The following is a 24,317-nucleotide window of genomic DNA, read 5'->3' as shown; positions in this document are numbered from 1 at the left end:
AAACTGTGATGAAATCATTGCACTTAGTGAATCTGAATTAATTTTACAAAAATATTGTGGATATCCCAGACATAGACAATCAGACACTAGGTATTTTGCAAAGATAATCACATCTTTATTTGAAAATCTTATAAAATGACTCCATTTGCATGAGATGTTGCATTGCCATTCACCCAAGACATGACAGATCAAAAGGCACTGTTGAACATCTCTGCTCACTGGTGTACTGATATTTAGTTGTTGCATAATTCAGACCCAGGACACCAATTTAGACCTGGGTCTTGTTCATTAGGCACACATGGGAGCAAACGTTTTCAAATGGAAACGCAAGTTTCAGGTAGTGCCTGCCGCCTCCAAGTAATTTGTTCCCATTTAGAACCTATTGAACAGGGCCCGGTTTCACAAAAGCATCTGAAGGCAAAGTTCATCGTTAGAACCTTTGTAGGCGCATCATTTGAGCGGTTTCCCAAAACCATCGTTGGACTTGAGCGACGTAAAAAAACACGCTTCAAAATAAAACAGAGATGACTGCATTAAAATATAGCCTAGAGTAAGTAAGCTATAGGCCTATTTCAATCATATTGAAATACGTTTAATGTTCAAGAAATTGAGTTATATTTTGCTTCTTGTATGATACCGTCTGTAATTTGTCATTTCATGATGTGCCAAATCTTGATTTGCCTAATATTTTAGCCATGTGATCTTTCTATGAGCTGATCCATCGTCAGTATCGTGGAATAATTAGAATGTTAAAGTAAGATTTGAACGGAAAGCTGATCAGAGAGCAGCGTTGCCATTATTCCGATCCTGTCTGTATCGACACAGGCCTCAACGACACACTTGGCGAATGTTCTCTCTGCCTAGTGTTTTGGGAATTATACAACGGGTGGGTCTAATCGTAGATGCTGATTGGTTAAAACCGCATTCCAGCCAGTGTCTATTCTAAAAATGACCACCGGCTAAAGCTATGGCATTGAAATGCCCATCTCCCATTTATTTTCGACAAACACTTGATATTCAACAGCGGAGATTTGTCTAAATCTTGCCGTCTCCGACATTTCCAACATTGTTTCAAAATTGAAATTCGATTTCTAGCTGTCCTATAATAATGAACGTTTCGGGGAGTTGGGACAAGAAAGGCAGACAGCTTTTCTCAGCCAGTCGAAATCATGAATCAAATGGCATAATTTTTATGGATTTACACAATGAAATGTCAATAGAAAACAGGTCAAACGAAACGCAGCTAGTTTGCAGTCTTTCGAGGGATTGTGTTAGCTGTGTTGTTGGCTAATTCGTCTGAACAGTGTCCTGACGAGAAAAGTCTCTGGAAAACAGCTTAAACAAACGCAAATGCAGCTACTTTGCTGTTATTCTGGCTGCAATGTTTGACGTGACTAAGTTAGCCGTAGTTGGCTAGCAAGCGAGGGAAAATAATGTTGCCAGTCAGTATGGTAACTGAAAGAAATCAGTATGGTAACTTTTTAGAAAGAACTGAGTTGCGTCCATAGATACAGAACAAAAAGAGTGAACGACTAGGTCGCGTCTCTGGCAACCGATAGAATTAATGACCAATAGAATTAATCTTGTGGAAGGATGAAATGGTATGAATAAATTCAAAATGTTTATGAAAATGTCAATCATTATTTGTTTGGTAACCCATTGTATAAAAGTGATAATGTCCTCAAAGCCAGTGTTTGGAGGATATATTGGCACTGTTTGCCAGCCCGAGACATCCGTGCCAATATATCCTCCAAACACCAGCTTCACTGGCATTATCACTGAAATGTTACATCTTAGGCTGTTGTAGGAAAGATACATTGTTTAAACACTTGTAAGCCTAAGTGTCTCTGCTATCAGGAAACCAGGCCCAGGTCGGCTAAACTCTACATGACTTCAAGTGAACAGGCTCATTGCACGACTTCCATGAAGAAGTGCTATCAGTCCATCCAGTGAGGCACTACCAATCAAATAAACTTCCATTGTTTGTTAGGCCATGGTATTGGCTTGGAGAGCAGTGGTCATTCACCATAACCCAGTCATTTAATCAGATGGCATAATTGATATAGATATGCAAATACTAGTGGTTTGATTCAATCATTTTTTCCAGAGGTAAGCCTCAGCCAAGAGGTTGATTGACAAGCAACATATTGAGGCATTGCCTTTGTCATTAATCAAAAGATAATCACTCAATTGAATTACGAAAATAAAAAATAATATTCCCTTTGCTTTTCCGCTTCTTCAGGTTAATTTCAGTCCAATGTTCAGATCACCAATGCCAGGTTTCCCCAAAAGCATCCTATGGTCTAAGATGAACTTAGCCTTAAAATGTTTTTGGGAAACCGGGCTCAGATAGATTAACATCATGCGCTCAGCTCGACTACACCACAAGTGTCCTCATTCTAAAAATGCACATGGCAGAGAGCAGCAGCACACATTTATTAGAACAAAATTTCAAGTATAATCTTCAGAATCCCAATTAAAATAGTCCAGAAGATGGACTCCTCTTCCTGGAATTCATCCTCTGGAGCTGGAGAGTATTTCTGCTTCCCCCGGTCCTCCTCTGAGGGGTACGACCTTTTATCAAACGGGTCCTGGAGGGAAGTCTGATCGTAAAACACACTCATCTCAAACTCGCTCTCCTGGTGCGACGGGTGGCCATAAATGCCAATCCCCACGGGCCTCCCAAAGTCTCCAGGCACTACGACCACGTCCTGGCCGCAGGTGACCGACTGCAGCTTGTAGGTGTCGAAGCTGGGCCGCAGAGTTTTGTCTGAGACGTACAGGTCTGCATCACCCTTGAGGCTGCGCATGTGCAGGATGATCTTGCCATCGTGGTTGAGCCGAAGGTAGCTGTAGTTGCCCGCCCCGATGTGGCCCTGCACCATGTGGAGCAGCACCCACTCCTTAGGAAGGGCATCCTCTTCCAAAGAGTGCAGGAACCCCCCAGCCTGAGACAAGAGGAATGCCACAGCCAGCATGCTGCTGCACAGCACCATAATGGAGATGGATAGTCAGAGTCACTGACTGGACAACACCCACCGTCTACCATCTGTTGATAACCTGAAGGGCAACACAAACAAATGCATTACCTACAGTACAGTATAAGCCTGATAAAGCTTGTACTGGGCAAATCCTCAAGGGGGCAATATGGTCTTCAGCCAGTTGACTTCTAAGGGATGTTTAGAAACGGACACCTCCTGCCTGTAGATCACTGATCTGGATACAAGCCCTGCACTATATCTCTGCTCTATAAATACAGTATCAAGCTAGCTTCTTCTAAAGACTAGCATTGTGACCCCTGCAACCTTGTAATATACTACACATGTTTAGCAGCTTCTTCTTGAGTAGCCCATCTGTAAAGACGTTACGCCCACCCTGTCTGTCTGCCTTGCATTGACTTCTGGCTAACCGCTCACTTACACATGTCCGTCTAAATCGCTGGCCTGTGAATTAGTTATTAGAGCAGCCACAGACTGGCTAATCCCATTAACAAAATAGCTTATAAAGCTAGACTCAGTTATGCGCTAACGCAGAATGTAGTCCTAAAGCAATTGTTTGACAGCGCGTGGCCGTGATGTGGACACTTTAGCTAGATAGCGAAACGTCGAGTATTGTACTGGTGGCTCGTTATTAACTATATGCAAAATACATACATTTAACAAACACATATGAAAATAGATTGATTGATACGAACAACATAGCTACATTTCATCAGCCTTGCAAGAAGCAAGCTACTGCTGCCAGCGTTCATGCTAGCTTGCTAACTGGCTACGCTAAATTAACGTTACATAGCTGGCTAATGTTGGTAGTCTAGTACAAATAACTTTCCGGGGCTACGAGAAGCAACACTTACGGTTATCACAATATTTAGCAGGTTTGTGGAACAAGAACATTAGCTCCTCACCTGTACATTGTTCCGAGCACAACTTTAGTAATGGTTATTGTTTTGCCAGTAACTAACGAACCAGTCAGTGTCAAGTTCACTTCTTCCGTTTTCCGGGGTCTCTCACACTTATCCACTGGCGCCGCCTACAGTACAGAGAAAGTAGCACATTCTTTAACTGAACACAAACCACCAAGTAACACTGGGCCTATATTAAAATCACATCATCCTACAAATATACATATGGGAACTGATATATAAATAGACAATGTGACCCTAACCAGTCCTCTATAAGTTATTTACAGTAACCCGATCCATTTATTGTCAAGTTCACTCCCACACCCCTCAAGAGACTTGGTTGTACGCTTCACACAGCAGTAATATAGTTGCTAAAGGAGCTCTGCACCCCCAAAAAAAAACATTTTAGGAGCCTACAAAGAGAAAAAATGTGGCTACACATTAATCGAATTATGTCAGCATTATTACTTTGTAGAATATACCTACACATTAGTGTTTGCTCAATCCACGAAGTGCATTTAGACCAGCGGTCCCCAACCTCGCTATATACAGCCGACAAGATCAGGTTTGTAGTATTACAGTTCCCAAGCACTGTGCGTAGGATTATAGAAAGGTGTAAAAAAAAAACAGTTTTAAAAAAGTTTTAAAAAAACTGGAATTGAAGACTCACCAGTATATCAATGCATCATCAGATCAAGGTACTGTAAACCAAGGTGAAAGAATCTCCCATAGTGAAGGATATTAATTACCACGTTACTTTATTGTACTGCATCTTAATTTCTGCTTTGGCAACACCAGCGTCACAGCCGTCCTGCCAATACATCCCCCCCCCCATTTTTCTCGGCAGCAATGCGACATTCAACACTAAGTTTGATCATTCAGTGTTTGAAAAACGGAGTCATTTTTTCCACCCACTACCACAACGCGTTGGCCTGCAGCGTAATACTGCAATGAAAATATAACAGCAGGTAAATCTCAGACATACCAAAATCCACCACCGCAAGTTTACAGACACCTTGTGAAACAACATGTACAGTCTAATTTTACTTCCCTCCATCGACACATCATACCCATTTCCTTTATTCTCATTTAGGTCAACTTTAATTATGTACAGCGTTCATTTCTATTGCAGGTTTTACTAGAACCATTTGTAATCTATTTATGATCATGTTTTTGCTTATTAGGATCATACAAAATTGTATTAAATTGTATTAGTAATTGTTCAATTACATATCAAACTGGTTTCCACTTCCAGGCATGCACACACACACCACAATCATAAATCAACTGTACTAGTTTCATATTGTTTAAGTCTTTTTTTTTCTTTACTTTAATGAACACCAACTGTATTTTTAAACAAAAGCACAACAAATGTTCCAGGGAAAGAGGGACAATTATTTTGATGATCTTCTCCGGTAAATGTTTTCAAAGCCACATCAAATTCTATATAGATATACTCGTTCAACAAGTGTGTGTAGATCGGTCATGTTAGAAACATTTTTTTTTTTTTTTTTTTACTTTGCAGTGGAATTTCACCCACTTCAGTGTAATTATTGCAAACCACTTTACCAATTTAAGGCTTTGGAGTTCAATAGCAGTGTTAAGTAAATCCTATCATTTCCAAGTTCAAACTGGGCCAGTACATCATTAAGGTTCTTACACTAAAGTTTCCTGGTGTTAACTGCACTAAAAGGCCCAAGTAGTGTTTTACTAATTCTTTAGAATAAATGAAAGTTTTTCCTCAACGTTAAAATAAAAATCACTGCATCTTATAAAAACAGGTTTTTGAAAACAAGATGTAATTTTGTATATAACGTGGCAGATAAAGAAACAATTTAAATATGCATGTTTGTCGTTTGCCATACTATACATCATTCTGTAACACTACAGAGGGCTGAGAATACAGGCGACTGGGGCGGTATGTATCAAATGCCAGAGTAGAATGATGGATTGAGGGGGAAGAGAGGGATTGAGGGGGAAGAGAGGGGTGGGTAAGGTAACGATGAACATCGCTATTCAGATTTGTGGAACGTCTTTGCAAGAATGCTTGCATTATACAGTATACATGTAGTACCATGCTAGCGCTGCTCGCCTTTTGTCCTAACCGTTAGTAGAGATGGAGATCAGTGCCATGAGTTCATTTAACTACCGCCAACAAAACATCACACGCTATATTAACCCCATTCTGCCCAGCTCTTACCCAATCACAACACCTGTTGGGTAAAAACCAGCAACTACGAAACGCCGATGGCGGGGGAAAAAAAAGAAAGAAAATAATTTGTTTGTACAGAAAACAAACAAAGTGAACAAAAACAGCAACACAGGATATATTATATTATTCATGCTTTTTTTTTCTCCATAGAGTAGGAGTGAGATGAGAAAAAAAGAAAGAAATTCACAGTTTTCAAACTACAATGCAAGGTTGTGTGTGTATGCAAGTGTTTATGTTTTGCGTGTGGTAACTGTACGGGAGTGTGAGCATGCACTCAGAATTGGGTATGCATCTCAAATGGCACCCTATTCCCTGTAAAGTGCACTAACTAGGGCCCATTTGGCTCAAGTTAAAAATAGTGCACTAATAGAGAAGTGTCATTTGGGGGACACACTGGGATAGCCATTCCGCAAATCATATCTGGGAGTGTTAAACCCCAGTAACCTAACTCATGTATCATCTTCCAATGGGCAGAATGGGGGTAACTACATTCTTTGTCAGACAAATGAATTTGCTTTGTTATTTATGTATAATAGTCTCTTTTCTTTTTCAACGCTTGGTTAAATTCTTGGCTTGTTTGTCGACTTCGTCATCATATGTATTTTTTTCCTTTTAGAGACATTAAGCCTGCTTTGAGTATGCTCGCTCTCCATCTATGGATTGAGAAGGGGGGGCCGAGGCAGCTATGATGCAGGGAGGTCCGCGCTGGAAGGGAGATTGGGTTGTTCAGACCGGGGGAGCTTTGCGCTTCAGTAGATACTGGTGAATGTCGTCGGCGTCGCGCTTGAGCCAGGCGGCATTCAGGAGAATGTTCTCGCAGCACTGCTGCACCGTGCGCTCGGCCGCCGGCGCGTGGTGGCTCTCGAAGAAACTCTGGAAGATACAAAATGGCCACGTTTAGAATTTTAAAAACGACAGAAGTTGGCTATACTTATTTTAGTGAACATTTAACAGTTTCATTGAGTGAGACAACACTATTAAAAGAGGTATAAACCAATATGATTGCTCACCTTAACTTCAGCAGCCATTTTGTCAATGGCAAATCCATCCACAGAGAGCTGTGAAGAGGGGTGAATACACAAGTGAGTTGGCTTAGGTCATTGGGCCACATGCAAAAGCTACCAGTCTTCCATAATACATTCCTCTTATAATATATACAGAATATACAGTGCATTCAGAAAATATTCAGACCCCTTGATTTTTCCACATTGTTACGTTACGGCCTTATTCTAAAATTGATTAAATGTCCTCCCCCCCTCATCAATCTACACACAATACCCCATAATGACAAAGCAAAAACAGGTTTAGAAATCTTAACTTCGTTAAAGCACCTTTGGCCACGATACATCCTCAAGTATTCTTAGGTATGACGCTACAAGCTTGGCACACCAGGTATTTTGAGAGTTCCTCCTATTCTTCTCTGAAGATCCTCTCAAGCTCTGTCAGGTTGGATGGGGAGCGTCGCTGCACAGCTATTTTCAGGTCTCTCCAGAGATGTTCGATCGGGTTCAAGTCCGAGCTCTGGCCGGGCCACTGAAGGACATTCACACTTGTCCCGAAGCCACTCCTGGACTGTCTTGGCTGTGTGCTAAGGGTCGTTGTCCTGTTGGAAGGTGAACCTTCGCCCCAGTCGAAGGTACTGAGTGCTCTGGAGCAGGTTTTCGTTAGGATCTCTGTACTTTGCTCCGTTCATCTTTGCCTCAATCCTGACTAGTCTCCTAGTCCCTGCCGCTGAAAATCATCCCCACAGCATAATGCTTCACCGTAGGGATGGTGTCAGGGTTCAATCTTGGTTTCATCAGACCCGAGAGTCTTGTTTCTCATGGTTAGAGTCCTTTAGGTGCCTTTTGGCAAACTCCAAGCGGTCTGTCATGTGGCTTTTACTGAGGATTGGCCACTCTACCATAAAGGCCTGATTGGTGGAGTGCTCCAGAGATGGTTGTCCTTCCCCAGATCTGTACCTCGACACAATCCTGTCGCTGAGCTCTACGGAAAATTCCTTTGATCTCATGGCTTGGTTTTTGCTCTGATATACACTGTCAACTGTGGGACCTTAATATAGACAGTTGTGCCTTTCCAAATCATGTTCAATCAATTGAATTTACCACGTGGACTCCAAGTTGAAGAAACATCTCAAGGATGATCAATGGAAACAGAATGCACCTGAGCTCAATTTTGAGTCTTATAACAAAGGGTATGAATACTTAAGTAAATTAAGGTATTTCTGTTTGTTGTTTTTAATAAAATGTGCAAACATTAAAAACATATTAAAAAATTTAAACTTTTTCAGCTTTGTCATTATGGGGTACTGTGTGTAGATTGATGAGGATTTTTTAAAATTTATTTAATCCATTTTAGAATAAGGCGGTAATGTAACAAAATGTGGAAAAAGTCTAAATGCACCGTATACAGTGCCCTCTGAGGAAAACATGAGAATAAGAACGGTTCCACGACAATGCTTCAGAGCCTTCAGAGCGGAACATTTACCTTGATGAGCCGTGATATGAGGAAGCCGCCCTGGTAGCGGTTGTGAAGCTCCTCCCAGTTGTCTTTGACAAACTTCCAGGCGGCTTTCCTTCCATGCTTACTGCTTCCGGCCACGCCCCCGATTACTGACACAGTGTCCTGGGGACGCACGTCCTCCTGAGCAGGGGAGACAGAGGGGTTGGTTTTTGCCAATTGCCATGAATTCATCATGCTCATCTTATAGGTAAACTCGTACGACCAAAAGAACTAGGAGGGCTACATTTACGAAGCTAGTTAACACCAGTGTTAACAATTGCACCGGTTATTTTCAAGAATGAACACCATAAAAGCGAGACCAAAAGAACACGAGGTGGAAATATGAATGTTTCTAGGGATTTTTGTTCCGTCTTTCATATTCTCCTGACAAAATAGCAGGAGCAAGAAACACACTCCAGATGCCAGGGCAGGAATGGTTGTGTGTACATACCGAGAGGGCAAAGGTGAGGACTTTCTGGATGAGGTCGGGGGCAGAGATGGCTCCCAGCACTCTCTCTATGCGGTTCTTCTCCTCCTGCATGTCAGCCTGCTTGTGAAGCTGAAAAGGGTGGGAGAGATTAAGAGAGCGATAATGTGAGAGAAAGATATTAATATTTTACCTTTGGTGTGACATTTATGGGATGAAATCAAATGATATCAATTCTCATCAGTTGACTGTGATTAAAGCTTTATGTGTCACAGATTATTGGTGAGGCTCTAACGAGAGTCTAGGACTCTAGGAGCTGGTAATCCTCTTCATCTGACTGAGGAAATGTAATTGAAATCATTCACGCTTACAATATATGACTCATGCTTATTGAGGAGACTGATCACCAACCAGCTGGCCTGGCTGGGGTGTATTGTCTAGGAACCAAATGTGACGAAACAGGGCGGGACTAATCTGAATTTATCCAATAAGAAATGCTTGTTTTCGTTGCAAAACATTTTTCTACGGTGTGCACTAGTGAATACACCATTAGCTGGTGTGACTTACCTTCAGCATTGTGTCCAACGTGGCACTGTCGCCATGCTTCAGCACTGTTAAGTACACCTGGAGAGAAACAAAGACCATACACATGGGCATTCAACACGGTTTCATCACTTGATTTTACAATCATTTTATGTCGTCGTCTCATAAATGGCATCTACTTCCAAGTCATGGTGGTACTAAATAACTATCATTAGCACTTAGAAATGATCTACAAATGAGAAGTCACTGCTGGAAAGTAGGATCAATAACATGATTGCAGGCCCATTGTTGAAATGTTGACCACAACTGATTGAAATAAATGGACAGGTGAAAGCAGTACTGACGACGCTTCAAACTAGCCAACCAGAGGCCTAGGTGGAGACGTTATCAAATTGCTGACCAATCAAATCCTTTAAACATTAATGACGGAAAGTCATCAAGAGCCTAGGGTTAGAGGGCAAAGGTTAGTTTGGAATGGGGCCTTTGTTTATGTAACTACATGTTAATAACACATGTGTTTCTCTATGAATAAATGTGTGTGTGTGTGTGTGTGGCGCGCAGAACAGCTTACTGGGCTCCTGAGGTCTGCAGAGAGGATCTGCTTGCCTTCCACATGGTCTTTGAATCTCCGCCGGGCCTCCTCCAGCGTAGGCTTGTGTCCCGCCTTCCCCAGCTTCCCCAGAACCAGGCCCCTCAGCAGGGCATCCAGGTGACCTGAGAGAGAGGGGGGGGGAGAGAATAAAAGAACCGGGGCCAGAAAACAGAAGGGGGAAAAAAAGAAAGGAAAACACCAGTCAGTCTCAAACACGTTAAAAACACAAATGCTTTGACACACTGAACTTCATCCAAAAGGACCGAATTTATCTACTGCTAGTCAATCCAGGAGCCAGTAAATCCATACATCACCAGCTCTGGGCTGATACCCCTACTACACAAAACACTTGCCTAATTCCAAACCTGACCCGTAGCCCCTAACCACTTGAGCAGAACTGAAAGGATTGTATAGGTAGGTGTTAGCAATATAGCAAAAAAATAAATCCCCCCAAGCCTATCAAGAGTGCAATGTAGACAGATTGCCCTCTCTCTTATACCTATCCAACCCAATCAGAGCTACATCAAGTGACTTGGGGCTAAAAGCTGAGGATTGACTCGGAATGACTCGGCAGCTCAGTTCGTAACGCTTACCACCGGCCCCAGGGGGCTCACCTTCGCCCTGCTTGCATTCCCAGCCCAGTTTGAGGCCGATGGGAGTGAACAGGTCCCGGATGAACTCCTGGATCTCCTCGTGGAAGTCGGTGTGGGAGAGCAGGGAGGAGAGCACGCCCAGGTTGCAGCTCAGGTCGCTCCATACAGTGTAGTTGGGCTCGTTGACGAAGGCCTCCATCAGCTTCAGCACCTCCACCGTGCTGATCATGCCAGCGCGCGACTGAGGAAGATGAAGATGATTAATAGGATGAACATGGGAGACAAGAAGAGAAGGAATGGGGGTGGGGGGTAGAAGGAGAATAGAGGAGGAAAATAAAGGAGAGGTAAAAGAGGAATGGAAGAGAAGGAATATGAAGAATGAGGGGGAAGAGGTAAGAGGAATAGAAGCGGTAAGAGCAGGGGAAATGTGGTTAAGAGTCACAGTATTATGATGTTATCTACAGTGTTTGTAATTGAGCCCTGAATGAATGGGACAACAACGCTTTTGAGGAATAGGATAAAGCAGGAAAACAAGCAGATTAGATTACACATTGTTTATCCAACATCTACAGTAAACATCTTCAAAAAGAGGCTTTGGTGAGAAAAAGGCTGAAGAATCTATGCTTAACAATTCACATGACAATATCTTAGTCAAAGAGCTTAATACTCATGGGTACAGAGGGAGAAAGGAGAAGTATCGTTATCGAACCGTAACAGTTACGTTTACATGGCCACAAAACACACAACAATAACATGTACAGGTAACTGCCAAAATAATGTAAACACTTGAGTAAATGAGGGATACAAAGTATATCGAAAGCAGGTGCTTCCACACTGTAGTGATGTGCAGGTTGACTCAGAAGGCGCAGTCCCCGCGGGTATATCCGCGGGGCGGGTTTTCGGCTCGTTAAATAGTGTGTAGATGAAGAGCAGGTGAATAAAGAGAAAATGCATAAAATAATCCATAAATGTTTAATTCATACATCTATAGGCTACAGAGGTTCTTTCATTCTTTTTAGGCTCTCTGGCATTTGTCCTAACTGTACAGAGCCCCAAATAGCCCACATGCCAATCGCCAAATGCTTTTGGGAACGGACAGAAAACAGTGGATGTCGATCCACCGAGGAAAAAAGGACAATGTCGGAGTTGAATTAAATAAGAGAAATGCTGCGAAATGGAGTTGAAAATAAAGAGAAGGGAGGGCCAGAAAAGTAATGTTTGGGGCGCTATAGATATTCGACAGTCACAAGACCGGGAACTTTAGCCTACCGTTCAGATGGATTAAATGGAAAGGGAAATCCGGACACCGACTGTTAGTCTATATCCTCTCGCATAGCCTTAATATTAACTCCTGCAGAATTAAGCATTTCTTTCAGCAAAATTATACACCAAATGCACATTTTGAAATATATGGGATAATAGGATTTCTTTCAGCATCTTGAGAGAATGCGAATGTAGTTAGGGGACAGTCTGTAGAGGTGCCATCTTTAAAATCAGCATGATAAAAGCTGATCATATTTCCTAACCACATAAAATGTGTCCAAGCCGAACTGAAATCTTATCAGAAACATGTTGGGTCGTATTTCACAGTTTTCAGTTTTCTTACAACCGGTCAAAACGACGTCAGAGAGCTTGGGTCTACAAGGTTTCCATCTGGAAAAAGAGGATTCTGAGATAACAGGGCTTTAAAGTTACAAACCTTCATTGGTTTAAATGGTGTACGTTTTTGATCCTGTATTCTTTTGAACTTAACATGAATTGGGGTATTTAGAGTACTATATAGGTAGAGACCATTAAACAAAACAAGTCAATAACTGGTTTGGCTGACTACATTTAGTCGACAGGCTGTTGATCGACCAAGATTTTTTTTGTACTCGAGCAGTCGCACACAAACATACATAGATTTTTTTATGGCACACGAGAAACATGTCTGATTCACGCCTCAGTGGACTAATCCATTGCAGGAGGCCGAGGGGATGGCATACCAATATCACCAGTGGTACATTTACCGTTAATTCCCATAATTTCTAATCTACAATGTTTGGTTACGGTTATTTCTGTTATAATGCATTCAATATTATTATTACTACAGTCTTACCGTTCGCATTCTAGGAGTGGGCACGTTGTTTGCAGAGCGCACATCCTAGGCTACACTTGTAAGAAAGTTAGGGTTTATTTCATTCCATTTACAAGTGGTCAATCTATTCGTTGTCTTTTGTTTGAAGCGCTCCTGTTAATTCTGGAGTAAGGACACGCAACTGATTACACATAGAAGTAGGACTAGGCTACCTGGCCTACTTGCAAATGTCAGCCTATAAGTGTGCCCATTTGAGGATCTGAGACCATTTCTGATTGTCTTAACTCGCCATCACTGTGGAGCTTGTCAAAGCAATTTCGTCACCTCAAAACAGCAATTAAACAAAAGTCTGTTTTTACATCCATTGAGACGCACATTAATTCCTCAATGTAACCTATATCGATAACCACTCAGCATGAAAGGGGAACAAAAGTAAAGTGTCGATCCAGTGGAACCGTCATAAAACATGCCTTCCTGATTACTTCTTATTCCTTGCGCAAATAGCCTACAGCTGTGTCTGTCAGGAGCTCACTGGTGCAGGAAACTGAGGGCCCAGAATATGTTGTAAGCACCCGCTTCTGGCTAGACCATGTTTCAACATCCTTGCAGACAGGCAAAGCCAATGGGATTTATAGGATATTTATTTTTATCATGATATTTTCTACCTGCAGGTTGCAATGTAATTTTTTGGGCTTTATGTAGGCAATTTTTACATATTGGCAATAGAAGTTACTTTTAGAATTGTATCATTTTCATTCATTTCATTTACCGTAGATTAAAATGTGCATATGAAAATCATAAGTGGCACGGATATCAGTAGAAATAGTACGATAAATTGGCACTCCAAATGGTGTAGCCTATTACCGGCAACATCAGGAGCATAATGGCAGAATCTGCAAACCCAGCGGGAGGAGGGGGGAACATGAAAAAAAACAATTCTGGTTAGGCTATATTGATCTCTGGCTCCCTCAAATCATTTGTGTCTTAATTTTTAAATCGCAGAGCTTAAAGCACCAGACAAGCTCAGCAACCAACATAGTTGATTTTAGTAAAACAAACGGTGTGTCTATATGAAAAAATACATTAAAATTGAATCTCGGTAGACCAATATTTATTTTGTTGTTGGTCGGGTACAGACTGCACCCCTGTCAAGCTCTCGAAATAGCTTACCAAAATATCAGACATTATTTATCAGAAATGCATCTAAATTAGGGAAAAATAAATCCTGCACCCCTGTCAAAAAAACATTCCTCAGTCTCTAAATTTGCGGATTAGGGTTAGGTGCTGGCCTCTTGTTTTTTTGTTGTAATACATAGTTGGGCGGTTGCAGATGACCCATTTACCACCACCACACAGGTGTGGTTCCTGAGTAAATTAAGCAATTAACATCATCATGATTAGGGTAATGTATAAAAATGCTGAGCAGAGAATTATTTTGGCTACCACAGCTATAGACCGGTTGGCTGACAACATGTGTCGATGTGTCCGGGAAGGCATGCGTTGTTATGATTCTGAACGGTCAGATAGCTAGCAACAATGAGTCCGGAAGAAGGCATGCGTTGTTATGATTCTGAACCGTCAGATAGCTAGCAACAATGAGTCCGGAAGAAGGCATGCGTTGCTATGATTCTGAACGGTCAGATAGCTAGCAACAATGAGTCCGGAAGAAGGCATGCGTTGTTATGATTCTGAACCGTCAGATAGCTAGCAACAATGAGTCCGGAAGAAGGCATGCGTTGTTATGATTCTGAACGGTCAGATAGCTAGCAACAATGACAAGAAGCTACCATGTGGGGAATCGTAGGTGGTTCGTTTCAGCAAGTTGTATCTTGTTTTGACTGATGTCATGTCTATACTAATATGGCTCAAATTCACTAGCTATCTAACCAACAACTATTTGAGAGACAACAAGTGCTCATTGTGAAAATGTATTTGTTTTCTATTAAACATTTGGAGACTAAATATAGTTTTCATGTCAGTCTAAACCAACCCTGTCTGTTCTGCCCCATAGGAGCGCACGCGTCAATTTGGGTGTTATATAAAAAATTACAAAATTAAAATTTTATTTTTTACCCAACACTTTATTTTCTTAAAACTTGATTAAGGGCTTTTAAGTAAGCATTTCACTGTAAGGTGAAATTGTACCTGTTGTATTTGGCGCATGTGACAAATAACATTTGATACTATGTTGGGGTTCCCTTAACTTTATGTTGTGTGGATTCCACATCTACAACATTGAGCTGCTAGAGTTTATTTTAGGGGAAGCTTTGACCCTGGGCTTCCTCAAAAAGTATCTGTTTATACACTGAAGGTTCTGTTTCTTTGCCACTGTAGCGCTAGACTAGAGAGACGGGGCCTTGCTATATGGAAGGGGAAAGAACCTAAGGGTTGAGGCAGAAAGGAATTATTTTTTATGAATATGATTGTTACAGGAACTGACCATTTGCCTGTTCATGACTGACTTTAAAAACAAGCACCAATATCATAAATATCAAATGTATTCTTGAACGTTAGCGTCAAGCTAAAGGGCATGTTGGTGTAGTGTTGACGGTCGTCTCTCTCTCACCAGGGAGAAGAGGTCATTCTGCAGGCCCAGACGGTCCACAGGCAGCAGGGTGAGGTCTCTGATACCAGGCAGAAGGCTCTCCAACATGGCCGAGCTGTACTGGATCCTGTAGAAGCCCACTGTTCCTGGGTTGATCTATAGAGGGAGGAGGAGGACAGTTGAACAGCAGCCAAAGACCGTAGCCTTGTTGCCAATCTGTTTTCTTCCACTCCTTTGTCGGTGTCATGCAAAACCATTTGCTGTTCCAAATTTGTTAGCTAAAGCGGAAATAAATCTGCCTAACAAGCGTGGAAGAAAGCCCTTATATGCTTGAGTGACCCCACCCAACAAATGAACAAAATAACGTTCTATTCTAGCCATAAAAAGTACAGCTTAGCATTAAGGAAACAGGAAGAGATATTTTCTAACCCTTTGATCAACTCAGTACATGGATAATTCTGTTCTGAAAGGCACACGCATAAGTAGTTTCACTCTCCCTACCATAGCCTTGTGCAGTGGTTCCCAACTTTTTTGGGTTACAGTACCACCAATTGAATTCTGCTCTGCCCGGACTACCCCCGAAGTAACCCTTTGTTCATTTTACCAGTGAGCCGATGGTCTCATGAGTCTTCACAAGTACCCCCTGTGGATAGGCCAAGTACCCCTATGGGTCTAAGTACCCCTGATTGGGAACCACTGGCCTTGTGGATCCTCTTTAGCATCGCTAACTAGATAGGGACTAGACAGGTTATAATCCTGCTCAAGCAACCATTAGTCCCAATCAAGTGGTTATTTTTGAATGGTTCTCAGTTCCCCGAACTTACTTTGACATTACTAATGATGTTGTTTCAGTGAACAGCAATTTCTATGGTCCATTCACAAATCCTTACCATCTAGTGACCCCTCTCAACAGCCCTCTGTGTGACCTTTTGACCCCTTTCAAAGACCTTCAAGGGCCATGGTTGGCTTAACCTCTCGTCGACCCTTTTTGTCAGGTGATTGGTTTACTGAACTCTCAATGATCCCCCACCCGTTTGTTTAGTATTTACCGTCTCAGAATCATGAACGTAACGGCCCATTCACAAAAATGTATAATTCTCCAAGCAAGCAGACCTTCAAGGTCATGGCTCTTGAAGCGAGCATTTTTGTATCCATTTCGCTATTATTAGACAGTTTTCTATTTCCCTAAACATGCAACTCTGTATAAGGATTATAGTACACATTTTAAGGCCCCAGGGCTTGGTTTTCAACTCAATTCTATATTAGACAGACGTAATAGGTGGAATTTGGTTCTCCTCACCTTGACCCACTGGTCAGGGCTGACGTTGTTGATCGTGATGGTGGTCTCTGGGCTGTCCAGCAGCACCTTGAGCTTGGTACAGCCGGGGTCCTCACCCGTACAGATACTGATTGGTACCATCCAGTTAGGGCAGTCCTCGCCTGGTGGATGATTGACACACGCAAGACCCAATGAGATGAAGCAAAGTAGGATGCGTGTCTCATGTAGCTAATAAGTGACAAATAGGGAACCAGCGATTTGTACCTGGCTTTTTTTGTTTGTTTTTGTGTTGAGTTATTGGAAAATATTATCTTACCATTATGTGGTCCACTGGCACAGAATTTCTTCTGAGATATCTTGAGGATGCGGTCATCCCCTTGCTACAAACAAAAAAATGCATGTGATTATTTAATACACAAACAGCTATATCCAAAACAGAGAGATCCCCTCTCACAGGATAAACACAGAACATTCATATTGTCCAAAGACTATTTCCATTGTGGTCTATTTACCTGCTCCTGGTCCACTACGATTATAGGGAAGCCCATCTGCTTAGTCCAGGAGCTCATCACCAGGGCGATGGGTTTCCCGCTAGCCTGTTCCAGACAGTCCCATAGGTCCTCTGGGATTGGTGGTGGGGAGAGAGGTGGTCACCAACCAATTACAATGCTCAAATATACATCTTGTTATAAATGGACCAGACAAGACGTTATAAATTCAGGAGATTTATAGGAGACTTGACAGTGTTACCTGTTGCTGCATTTTTATGTTGGAACTTCAACAGATAGGAATGCATTCCTTTCCTAAAATCCTAGAGACAGAAGAAACAAAATAGGTTTACAAAGAAAGCTAGAAAAATCAAGAAAAACATTGGAGATGAAAACATACAAATAGTTAACAGAGACACAGGCAATACCCGTTTAGCTAGCATATGAAAGAGAGCTTGACTAATTAATGGACAACAATGGCAGCGTGCCCAGGCGGCAGCTCCTCACCTCGTCTCCTATGTAGTTGTGCAGCATACGGATCACAGACGCTCCTTTGCTGTAGGATATGGCATCAAAGATTTCATCCACCTCCGACGGGTGGCCCACATTCACCTGCAGCCCAGGGGATCAATCAGTTCATGCTTTCAAAACACAGTGCGAGGTTCGCTTTCATCTGACAGAGATACCTCACGTACATTCACATCTTTTGAAAAACTTCGGTCCAGAACATATGGTATGTATGCATGTATATATATATCATCTTACAAACTTAAAGCCAACACACCTCGATGGGATGACTGTTGTCCAGCGCATCCAGGTCCAGGGCGCGGGTGTAGTCGGCAGACACAAACTGTGTCCAGATGTCGTAGTCAGGGAAGCAGTGGTCCACACAGAGGTACTCGATCCATGATGCGAAGCCCTCGTTAAGCCACAGATGGGTCCACCATTCCTACAAGGCATGGGGGGGGATCTTATTGACTAAAGCCAATTAATGTAATATCTTTCATGATAATGTCCTTCGGTCATTGACCAGCAGAGTGTTTTTGGTTTCTACATGAGCAGTAAAGAGTGCAGTGGTTGTTTACCATGGTGACCAGGTTTCCGAACCACTGGTGAGCTAGCTCGTGTCCCACCACCAGGGCCACCCACTGCCGTGAGGACGAGCACGAGTTCTTCGGGTCAATCAGCAGCGCTGTCTCCCTAGGACAATGAGGTCACACAGCGAGGTCAACTCAAAGAAAAACAAGTGCAAAATGCGAATAATTTCACACTCCCCCTAGTGGTAATATGCATTAACACAAAAACATAAATTGCATATTTTTTTTTTTTTTTTTTTTAAATCACATACATTTCCCACCAGTGGTAACAAAATAATCTGTGTGGAATAACATGATTGGCAGGCTAACTGTGCATCCTCTCATTAGTTGCAAATTTAGCAACATTACTTTAGATTTACCTGTAGGTAACAAGGCCCCAGTTTTCCATGGCACCTGGAGGGGGCAGCACCAAGCGTGTTAGATCTGGACTATAATTCCTATTTTTCGTCACAATATAATAGTTGAAATAGAGTCATTTGAATTGTACTTACCAGCAGCAAAGTCAGCGATCGCTATTAGATCAATTTTAGGCAGTGGGTAAGGAACATTGAAGTAGTCGTTGTAGAACGGTAAGGTCTTTACAGCAACCTGTGAGAAAAGTCGATGGAAATTATATCTAGTTTTTTTTCTATTTTACACTTGATGCCAATTGTCATTCATCAATATGTGACACATGACTAGTGTTTAGTACTGGTCTAACCAGTATCCAGGTTTAAAAAGGGGTAAAAACAACTCACCTCTAGTGCAAATTTCCCTTGTTCCGCCTTTCCGGTAGGCGTGTAGACGCGTACGGTCACGCCGTCCGACGATTGGCCTTCCACAAAGTCGTATTCGCCGATGACGAACGCTACAAGGTACGTGGACATGATAGGGGTGGTGGCGAACTTCACTTCCAAAAGGCTGTCATCTTCTGGATGTGGCTTTCGATCGATGACATTCTGTGTCATTGAGGACAAGGGCATATTAGTATGGACAGAAAATGTAATCAGAAAGTCAGAGTCAGCAATGCTTTTGAAGAATGAGCTCATAGCCTTTAACAGTCCACAGGGCAGCCATCTTGGAAAAACCTACTAACTCGGTTACATTTTGAATGCCAGCAGACTTACTCTTGTAGCTAGATGAGGGGGAAATGCAGTGACCCAACAACACTGTCTTATGTTACATAAGCCAATGTTAGCAGAGCGCAAACAGAGCGGCGAAATGTGACTCAAGCTGTTTGGGGTCTTGCGTCCCCAGGCGGAAGAGTTCGAGTGTGACACGTACCATATTTGACAAGGCTACTCGGTCCTTGGGAACTATCAGAGAGATGTCAAAGGTGGCTTTGATAGCTGGCTCGTCCCAACAGGGGAAGGCCCGGCGAGCATCCGTGGCCTGAGGAGAGAAGAGAGGAGGGAACACCATGGGAGGTTAGGCGAGATACTTTCAACACATTTCACAGCGTGTTATGTCAGGCCAACATCCTGGAGGGTGTCAGAGGGATGCTTTATAATAAAGCTACTCCAATGACCTCTAGCGAAAGTTGAAAATAACAACATTCCTTATATAGCAGCTAGGCATGTCGTTCCCCTCCCCACATTTTTTTTCTTCTAAAGTTAAGAGATAACAATGTTGCATTATCAAGAATCCACAACAAAGGTTTCTAAAACATTCAGCCTAGAGCCAGGGTGTGACAACCCTCAAACACTATTGCAACACGGGTTAAGCAAATCAACTCTGCTGCCGAGAGAAAATGTACTCATTACTGTACCAAGAAGTGTTGCAGGACAGGAGGAGCGCCTAGTTACTGTACCTCGAACTGTGTGACAGCAGCATAGCGGATTTCTCCTGCAGGAGTTGCATATTTACTTCTGTAGAAACCTTTCATCTTGTCATTCAGCTCCCCAACAAAGTCAATCTTCAAAGTGCCAGATCCTGGGAAACAGGTGCAAAAACCAACGTGTGTTTATTCAGCCTTTACTACAACAAGAGGTTTGTTTTTATGTCAACTACAAACAAAAAGACATGGCATGGTGTCAAACACCAGGAAGAATAGTGAATGGCAGAGAGTGGAGGGTTTAGCATAAACCTAAAAAACCCTGGAGACCATTCTGGTTAACGGCGAGTCCTTTGACTTACCTTTCTGTAGAGCACTAGGGAATGATAGAGTTACTTTCTCATCCTCATTTTGATAGTTGAATCCTGTCGCGTTAATTTCTAAAGAGTAGGAAAAAAATGCAAGGCTGATATTCGCTGCCATAACATAATAATGAAAATAATATACAAATGTGCCTTACAGGCCTGAAAAAGGCAGGTCTAATCAGGAAATAGAAGAAATATATCGAATTAAAAAAATATATATATAATAGTTTGTCTATATTTAAGAGAAATATGAAAAGACAATTGACAGAATCTCACCCTCACCTTCCCCTCCCTCTGGTACAAAGGATGCTGTGATGATGTCGATGTCAGCACAGTTCATCACAATCTGGTTAGTGGCCAGGTTGACCTGGGAAAATGACAGAAACACGACTACTAAGTCAAATCGGGGCCTAGCACACCCTTGTATAAATCCCTGGGATGACATAAGAAGACCATATTTTTAATTAGTGTAAAAAAATGTTTTTTAAATGTTTGGCAGTCATTCTAGAGTCCCTCAACGATAATACTCCCTCGATATAATACTTCCAGGATATAATAATACTTACTAGGATATTTGTTTTTCTGCCATAAGCAAATCCACCATTAAGGGTGAATCTAATCTGAACTGTGTCAGATAGCAGCAATAGGGATCAAACAACTTACTGTAGGCCAAGCAGGCTTAACCTACAGTGAATCAGTGTCACCGTGAAAAACAATTGTGGCTTGACAGGGAGAGCGGAACGGGAGTGAAAGAAGGTTTGGAGAGGGGGAAAGAAAGAGACAGCCTATAGGGCTTCTGACTAGAATGCAATGTGATAGCGGCTCATGCGACGGTCGACCTATTGAGGGCGGAACCCAGCGGCACACTCAGATGCGGCTTTCTGAGAGAGTAGGCTAGTCCCATTTATTGACGGTTGGGTGCTGCCGTTGTTTATTTTGATACTCAGAGAGCTGGGAGGTTGTAACCAAGAAGGCAGGGCTGTAATCAGAGTGTGCTAGGTGATGGCACAGTGCCACATCGCTATGAGTCTTATTGGCTATTGTGCGGTTATCTGTACACTTTTAAATCATGGGCTGGCGTTGACATTAACTTGGCTAATGAAATTATAGATTGTGCATACAAATAGCAGCCACGCAACTAACAACACATAGCCCACGTATTGCAGTTAAAAATGCCATACTTGACAACTGTATTTGTGACTTAAATGCAAAGAGTAGCCTAATCCTTTCATATAGCCTAATTTCTTTGGCAAATGCAGTTCACCAACTGCGTAAAACAATGTGCCATCCCCCTATGGATAGGCTACCAAACATAGATCAGCGGCACATAGATAACCCATACCGTAATCTTTTCGATTTAGACAATGTTTGTGTGTAAAGTACTAAAATAGTTTAGCCTGGCGTTTTAAGTGTCATTGTAACACAGCCAGTGTTACGTCCCCATGCTGACGAGTAACTTGTGTTCCTAGCCTGTGTTCTGAGATGAAGATGGTGTATGCAAACATCTGAGAGGAATCTACGCACCACGTGTCACCAAATATGACATCCATTAGAAACTAATCAATTGAAGCAAGCAAGTCTGTAATACACATGTGGTGTAGTATTTGGGATGGGCATTTGACAGTTGCAGTACTCGTATTGGGGGAAAAACTAAATCATACTCAAGTATTACAGATAACAAATACTAATTGCCCCATACAGAAAGTGTACAAAACATTAAGAACACATTCCTAATATGGAGTTAAACCCCCTCCCCTTTTGCACTCAGAACAGCCAAGATTCTACAGGGAATGGATTCTACAAGGTGTAGAAAGAGTTCCATGGGGATGCTGGTCCATGTTGACCCCAATTCTTCCTACAGTTGTGTCAAATTGGCTGGATGTCCTTTGGGTGGTGGGCCATCCTTGATACACACGGGAAACAGTTGAGCGCAAAAAACCCAGCAGTTTTGCAGTTCGACACAAACCGGTGCGCCTGGCACCTACTACTATACCCCGTTTAAAAGGCACTTAAATATGTTGTCTTGCTTATTCACAATATGAATGGCGCACACATACAAAAGCCATGCCTCAAGGCTTCACAATCCTTCTTTGACCGGTCTCTTCATCTTCTGCACTGATTGAAGTGGATTTAACAAGTGACATCAATAAGGAATAATAGCTTTTAACCTGGTCAGTCTAGGTCTAGGTGAACCCAGCAGAAAATAGGCTGGAGACAATTATTCCCAAACTGCTGCTTGTTGTTGGAACACATTTTCCTACTTCAACCAGTCCATTTATAATTTGTGATAAAACTGTCATCATTTGGCAAGGAATGTAGTTTGTGTATCCATCAGCCAGATAACGTTTTTATAGGCATTTATTTCTGTAGCCCTAACGGGAGCTTGTGATGCACACTCAGCACGCCTGTGTGTGTAGGGAGCAGTCAGAAGGCCATTGAGCTAATGAGGCATGGAGGGGAAAGTGAATTTAGGGGTAAAATGGGGGGGGCTTGGTTTCTTTTTTGTTGTGCCCAGCAAGTGAAAGGATAGTTGTCTTTAAGACTAAATGTAAACTGTCTGTACGGGTAGCCAAGGCACATTCCACCAAATAGTTTTACAGTATAACAAAATAAATAAAAGTCATCTCTAGTTAGATCGAGCTTTGACGTCCGTTTGAGAATTAATGCCCATCCGTATGGAGTAATTGGTTTACACCATCAACATACCAACAGGCAATGGGAAGTACGCAAGGTTGCACACCATTTTCCCAATCACTGACAGATTATGAATCATTTAACAAAATTTCTTAAAGTGTCATTATCATCAAACAAGATCCGTTCTGAATGTTATACATCATGGGTGTTGAATGTCTAGTGTTTTATCATTGAAATGGTCTGCTAGCAACACGCTTGCAAAATAGGTTAACACAGACGGAAGCTGGGAAGTCTAGCAGGAAGACATTTACTAGCTATGATTTAGCAAACATTAGCTCAGTTAGCACTAGCGCGCATGCTAACTGGGTGCGCTGACATGCAACTATCGTTAGCATTGAAGCTAAATCAACATCTTTACATTGACGTTGATCATACTATACATTCATTTAAAGTGAGAAGTATGTAGTAGTGACTATCAGCCAGTGAACGATTTGCAAAAATTACAGCGAGCTAACGTTATTGTGCTTAGCTATCTAACTAGTATTAGCAGTTAACTAGCGAATGACGGTTCATCTAGGTAGGTAGCCAACTAGCTAGTTACTCTGGACAGTACCATTCAGGACAATATTTTCTACATTGAATACATATGTTCAACCTAACTAAAGTGAGCTAGGCTAGCTATTTGCCACTACTATCATGGGTTAGTAGATAACGTTAGTTTGTGGTTCGCTAGCTGGCAAGATAGCTAGCTAGTTAGCATTTTGACGTTCGAACGTTGTACATTAGGCAAAATAGATTACATAACCATGCACCAAGTACGATACAAATTGTCTTTCAATTACTTCACCTACCTCCACAATCGCCTCTAGCTTGCCCTCGAAAGTGAAGTCGATGAGGTCGGGCTTCAAGCACAACCCGTAGTTGACAGGGTAGACGTCAGTGGGCAACCTTACGAAGGGCCTCCTTTCAGGCATGGTGTCTGTATTTTGTCTGGTGGCGATTGCGAAGACGGTGCTGCTGTGTATTACTCGGAATTTGATAGTTCTGAAGTTCTGCAAAATGGGCTTCGACAACAAAACTGGATCTTGGGGAATTACTCGTTTTACGAATGACAGCGAAACCCGACGGCCGAGAACCAGCAACATAAAATCCTTAGCTAGAAATGTTACCAGCTAGGGTCCTCCCCTCTCACTTCAAATCCACCGTAACAACGTGTGTAGCTGCGCAGTATGACGAGGAAACAGCGTCATCGCGGAGGAACACTGGAACAAGGGGGTGTGTTCAATATGTTTGGTTTTGAATTAGTTTG

General features: G+C 42.2%; 2 protein-coding genes across 6 annotated transcripts; both read right to left on the bottom strand.

Annotated features, from left to right (window-relative positions):
- Positions 1-91: 91 nt before the first annotated feature.
- Positions 92-4,472, bottom strand: LOC115103750 (UPF0669 protein C6orf120 homolog). 2 transcript variants are annotated; one of them, XM_029624657.2, is made up of 3 exons: positions 4,388-4,472; positions 3,854-4,029; positions 92-3,060 (listed from the first exon to the last, which is right to left on the bottom strand). In XM_029624657.2, the coding sequence occupies exon 3, from the start codon at positions 2,994-2,996 to the stop codon at positions 2,439-2,441; it is 558 nt and encodes a 185-aa protein (XP_029480517.1). In that variant the 5' UTR covers positions 2,997-3,060; positions 3,854-4,029; positions 4,388-4,472; the 3' UTR covers positions 92-2,438. The 2 variants fall into 2 exon arrangements, with proteins under 2 accessions (XP_029480517.1, XP_029480516.1); XM_029624656.2 differs by having other exon boundaries at positions 3,905-4,029; positions 4,388-4,471.
- A 170-nt stretch (positions 4,473-4,642) lies between these two features.
- Positions 4,643-24,224, bottom strand: LOC115103749 (puromycin-sensitive aminopeptidase-like). Of its 4 annotated transcripts, none has more exons than XM_029624652.2 (23): positions 23,860-24,224; positions 20,651-20,741; positions 20,372-20,449; positions 20,046-20,167; positions 19,520-19,627; positions 18,994-19,194; positions 18,748-18,844; positions 18,616-18,649; positions 18,245-18,359; positions 17,944-18,108; positions 17,667-17,771; positions 17,422-17,482; positions 17,184-17,293; positions 16,988-17,051; positions 16,693-16,832; positions 15,414-15,548; positions 10,771-11,011; positions 10,157-10,299; positions 9,610-9,666; positions 9,067-9,174; positions 8,601-8,756; positions 7,124-7,171; positions 4,643-6,986 (listed from the first exon to the last, which is right to left on the bottom strand). In XM_029624652.2, exons 1-23 carry the CDS (start codon positions 24,151-24,153, stop codon positions 6,840-6,842), a joined length of 2,820 nt encoding a protein of 939 aa, XP_029480512.1. In that variant the 5' UTR covers positions 24,154-24,224; the 3' UTR covers positions 4,643-6,839. The 4 variants fall into 4 exon arrangements, with proteins under 4 accessions (XP_029480512.1, XP_029480514.1, XP_029480513.1 ...); XM_029624654.2 differs by having other exon boundaries at positions 10,792-11,011; XM_029624653.2 differs by having other exon boundaries at positions 20,657-20,741.
- Between the last annotated feature and the right edge of the window lie 93 nt (positions 24,225-24,317).

The sequence above is a fragment of the Oncorhynchus nerka genome, linkage group LG21 (genome assembly GCF_034236695.1).
Source record: "Oncorhynchus nerka isolate Pitt River linkage group LG21, Oner_Uvic_2.0, whole genome shotgun sequence".
In the NCBI taxonomy this organism is placed as follows: Eukaryota; Metazoa; Chordata; class Actinopteri; order Salmoniformes; family Salmonidae; genus Oncorhynchus; species Oncorhynchus nerka.
The sequence above is the reverse complement of the archived record's forward strand: the minus strand, read 5'-3'. Positions and strand labels throughout refer to the sequence as shown.

Coding starts and splice junctions, on each gene's coding strand:
- LOC115103750 (XM_029624657.2), bottom strand. CDS start 2,996: ATGGTGCTGTGCAGCAGCATGCTGGCTGTGGCATTCCTCTTGTCTCAG.
- LOC115103749 (XM_029624652.2), bottom strand. CDS start 24,153: ATGTTGCTGGTTCTCGGCCGTCGGGTTTCGCTGTCATTCGTAAAACGA. Junction 17,483..17,666: donor ACAACTACATAGGAGACGAG/GTGAGGAGCTGC, acceptor TTCTGTCTCTAG/GATTTTAGGAAAGGAATGCA. Junction 9,667..10,156: donor CTGCAGACCTCAGGAGCCCA/GTAAGCTGTTCT, acceptor GTTTCTCTCCAG/GTGTACTTAACAGTGCTGAA.